The 4571-nt window shown below is 50.6% G+C and overlaps 1 protein-coding gene across 1 annotated transcript in view; it reads left to right on the forward strand.

The window, feature by feature from the left end:
* LOC103374154 (aryl hydrocarbon receptor-like) overlaps positions 1-4321 on the forward strand; it is a 56119-nt gene extending 51798 nt beyond the window's left edge. Inside the window, exons 10-11 of the mRNA XM_008304191.1 lie at positions 196-1888; positions 3783-4321. Of these exons, the coding sequence (XP_008302413.1) occupies positions 196-1888; positions 3783-3857 (1768 nt within the window). The 3' untranslated portion in view covers positions 3858-4321. The remainder of the gene's footprint in view (positions 1-195; positions 1889-3782) is intronic.
* The last annotated feature ends 250 nt before the right edge of the window (positions 4322-4571 follow it).

Genomic DNA, 4571 nt, shown 5'->3' on the forward strand with positions numbered 1-4571 from the left:
TCCTCTCTGATGTTTTTACCTGTTGGTCTGAACCGTCAGGAAGTGAGTTTTTTTAACAGAATCAAACCTGCTGGTGGGTTTTTGGGGTTCAGAAGGTTGATACGACCTCAAACAGCTTCTCTGTTGTTAAGATGGTTCTGAAACGTCTCAGGACGCCTCAGATCGGTCCATAACCGGCTCTCTGGTGTGTTGCAGTAACACTGAGGGGGAGGAGCATCTGCGTCAGCGCCGCCTCCAGCTGCCCTTCAGCTTCACCACCGGGGAGGGCGTCCTCTACAACACCGGGCCCACCGTGGACGTCACGCAGTTCCAGTACAACAAGAAGTTCGGCAGCACGGAGGTGAAGAAGGACACGGCTCCTCGGTCCCTGCTGGACTGTTTCCTGATGCAGGACGAAGCCGCCTACACCCAGACGGTGGAGGCTCCTCTACCTGTGGACCAGGTGTTCATGGACAGCCAGGCGCTGCTCAAAGTCACCAACGAGTCCGACGCCGGAGAGCCCAGCGTGGTGAAGGAGGAGGCCAAGCAGTCGGTGGTGGCCGTGATCGAGAGCCTGGAGAAGATGGCGCAGAGCGGCGAATTCAGTACCACGCTGCAGAACCTGGAGATGGGCGACGCCGAGCTGGCGGAGTTGGAGAACGTCCTGAAGAGGATGAGCCAGGAGGACGGTCAGCAGAGCGACGTGAGGTCGGACCTGGACAGCATCCTCACTGAAAACATCTTTGACTACGTGGACAGCGTCCTGTTCAAAGAGAAGGGCGAGGACCTGCTGAACACCCCACCCAGCTGCCTGACCGGACTAAACCCGCTCCAGAACCCCTTCACTCAGTCCTCAGCCGGCAAGCTCTGCGAGCCGCCGCTGTTCCCCACGCCGAGCCCCGACCGCACTTTATCTCCCATGAACGCCCTCTTCGCCCAGCAGGTCAACGGAGGCGGGATCTCCGCACCGGGCGTGGGTTCTGCTCAGGTGTTCGGCGGCACCCAGAGACTGGCCCACCAAGGCCCTCCGACCGGCAGCAGCCTCCCGCCGCTGCAGCAGCTGCAGCTTCACGACATCTTCAGCCCGTCGATCGAGCTCCCGCCGCTCACCGTCCCCAACATCTCAGCCGATGACGCCTTGGCAACATTTCAGTCCTGCGCTCAGGCGTCGGTCCGGCAGACGGGCTGCCAGCAGGGCATCGGTGGTCCCGTCCAGCAGGCCGACCAGCTCCTGCTGCGTCAGAACCACCCTGCTGCGATGCTGCAGGGCTCGGTTCAGCAACCCAACAGTGTAGCGCCTCTGATGGACACCTTGCCTCCCCTGATTCCCTGCACTGACTTTAGCTCCTCTAACACGTCTGACGTTCCCGTCGGCTTCCCCTCGCCGTGTCTGCAGGGAAACCTGCCGTTCAATCCGCCCGGCCGCCCCCTGCAGCAGTGGAACCAGAACCAGCAGCAGAAGCTGCCTCACGCCGGCATCGTGCCCAACGGACACCAGGCCATGCCGGCGTTCCAGAGCCAAAACCCACAGAGCCAAACATTCCCGTGTGCTGGCTTATGGCCGCGGGGCGTCACCGGACTGAACCAGCAGGGGGCGCTGCCGGGGGGCCAGGCGGCCAATCACAGCAGCTGCATGTTCGACCAGCACTTTTCTACCAGCCCTCAAGGCGGCGACGTCCTGCCTCCCTCCGGGGCTCCGGGCCTCAGGGGGGCCGCCCCCTCTCTGGACCAGAGCCCCGCCCAGGCCTCCTGCTACTACCAGTGGAACCACAGTGAGCCGGTGGTCGGGTCGTCGGCCATCCGCCAGGACAACGCCAACATCAGCCCGCTCGCCGCTCCGCCCAACATGTCCGCCGCAGAGTACGCTCGGAGCATCCAGCACTACCTGCAGAGCAACGGGCAGACACAGGTAACCCATCCCGCTGACAGGAAACAGGAAGTACAGCACGGTCGTTCACTAGCATCCTGTAAGCTAATAACTAGCATTCCAGTGGTATAGTCACACAAATCACTAGCCATTAATGTTGTTAGGCTAGTCACATCATAAGCTAGCAAGTAGCTTTTGTAGGCTAGTCATTAGCATCTTTAGGCTGGCAACTCGCATTCTGGGCAAGTGACTCATGTAAGTTAGTAACGCGTACTAGCATTCCTAGGACAGTCATTCGCAGCTCCATGTTAGCATCTGGCATTCCAACATGAGTCACTTGCATCCTGAAGCTAACGTCAAGCATTCTTTGGCTAGTCTTGAATCTCTATCTTAGCAACTAGCATTTTTAGGCCAGAGTAACTAACCATCCTAGGTTAGTCACTAACATCCATAAGCTAGCGAGCAGCTTTCTTAAGCTTAGTCATTAGGACCACTTTTATCCCTAAGCTAGAGACTAGTGTGTCAAGGCTAACCCCTGGAATCCCTAAAATAGCAGCTAGCAGTTGTGGGCCAGTCACTTATATCTCTAAGCTAGCTGGTTCACAAGCATCTGATAGGCTAATAACTAGTATCCTATTGCCAGTCACGTGAAACACTAGCAACTAGTGTTTTTAGGCTAGTCATTGGCATAGTAAGCTAACAAGTAGCTATTTTTAGGCTAATCGTTGGCATTATAAGCTAGCAAGTAGCTTTTTAGGCTAGTAATTAGCATAGTAGGCTAACAGGTAGCTTTTTTAGGCTAGTCTTTAGCATAATAAGCTAACAAGTGGCGTTTTACAGGCTAGTCATTAGCATTATACGCTAATAAGTAGCTTTTTAGCCTAGTCATTAGCATCAAAAGCTAACAAGTAGCTTTTTTTAGGCTAGTCATTAGCATCTCGATGCTGGTAACCAGTATTCTTGAGCTAGTGGCTCACATAAACTAATAACTTGTGTTCTTTGGCTTAAAACCATCGTAGTTAGGCAACAGTAATAACGTTCTACCTTACAATATACTTAAAGTACCTAAAATACAATAAAATAAACCATTAAATATACAATATTTTAGGGATATCGATGGTTTCTCATGTGAATCTGGACGTCGTCTGGAGTTTCTCTGAGTCTGTGCAGCTTCTCAGTCAGTCAGTGCTTCAGTAGGAGGACACTGGACTTGTTGTTTGGTTCTTAAAGATGTTTCACCTTCAAACCAGGAGGTTCCCTCAGTTCTGACTGGCTGCTGGAGCGTCCAGGTGTTTGCTCTCACCTCAATCCACTATTCATTGTTTGAATGGTGATGAAGGTGCCTGGGAGGGACGTCAGCGCTGCTTCATGAATGACTCCCACCTCTTTCATCAGACATGTACGATGCAGCGCTGACGCCCCTCAGCAGGCAGGAAGCTGGAGGTGATTATTAACACCAGCAGCTCCACTGATCAGGTGCTTATAATGCATCAAACGCTCTGAATCGGCATCATTTCCACAAGAGAGACTCTTTGAATATTGGATTTTTTTTGCTGTTGAGTTTCTATGAAGGGAATTTTGAATTTTTATTCTCCATAGATCAGAAAATAGTCAGAACATGAACAAACCTCGATATGAAACCCTTCAGAGAACAGAAGTAAAACTAGAAACGTTTATTTATGAAGAGCTGCTGAAGCGGAGCTCACAGTGAAGGAGGAAAACTCATTTTAAGGATATTTCTGTAGAACTCTGCACATTTTTATTCACCATGACGTCATTAAATGTGCACTGATGGACGTTTTCTCCTAAAATGTCACGTTGACAGAACAACAATCTCTCTGTGTCCGTCTTTACCATGTGATCAGCCTTTCTTGTGTTTTTCTGCTCTCGTGCGACCCTGAAACCCTGAAACCCTGAAACTCGTGTCCTGTTCCAGCAGACTAACGGCGGCGGCGGCGGCGGGATGTTCGTGGTGCCGCCTCACGACCTTTCCTCGTATCTGATGGAGTGAAGCTTCGTGCAGAAGGACGAACGCCAGCGCTCCTCCACAGACTGTTATAGGTTTTATATCCCCGTTTCATATATGTTTTATATATATCTATCTATCTATTTACTGTCTGTCGTGTCTGAAGCTCGTCGCCGTTGCTCCAGTGAAGATACACTATGATAAGATGAAGTATGAAGCCACAGGGCCTTCAGCAGGACGCAGTCCAGCTGAGTCCAAACAGCCAAAGATGTGTGATAAGGGAAACTAGATTACTGCCAAGATTTTAAAATCTGATGTTTTTTTAAAAAAATGAAATATCTAAATGGAAATGTTTTCTAAAAGAATTTGTAATCTTTGTAAAAACAACTCGAGACTCACTGAGAGTGAGAGCGCTGTGCCTTCCACTTAATATTATTACAGATACAACAATCTGTGTGTTTGAAATGAAACCCTCAAAGTGGTTGATGTATGAATTTAATTTGTACGTTTTTGTATTTGTTATATTTGTTATATCTGCTTTTGGCTCGTGAACTCCCTCCTGAACCTGTGCAGAGCGTTAGCAGCAGAAATGGAGAAAAACGTCTCCTCCCAAAACCTCACAGCAGCCGTTGAAGCCGAGGAGGCAGAAACCTGGAAGAGGAGAGTCCCGAGTCCTGTTTGTCCACCTGAGCTGCTAGCACTTAGCTACAGTTAGCATAAAGCTAAACTGTTAGTGTTTAGCTGCACTTAGCATAAAGC

Source organism: Stegastes partitus, unplaced genomic scaffold (genome assembly GCF_000690725.1).
Source record: "Stegastes partitus isolate 25-593 unplaced genomic scaffold, Stegastes_partitus-1.0.2 Scaffold2158, whole genome shotgun sequence".
NCBI lineage: Eukaryota > Metazoa > Chordata > Actinopteri > Pomacentridae > Stegastes > Stegastes partitus.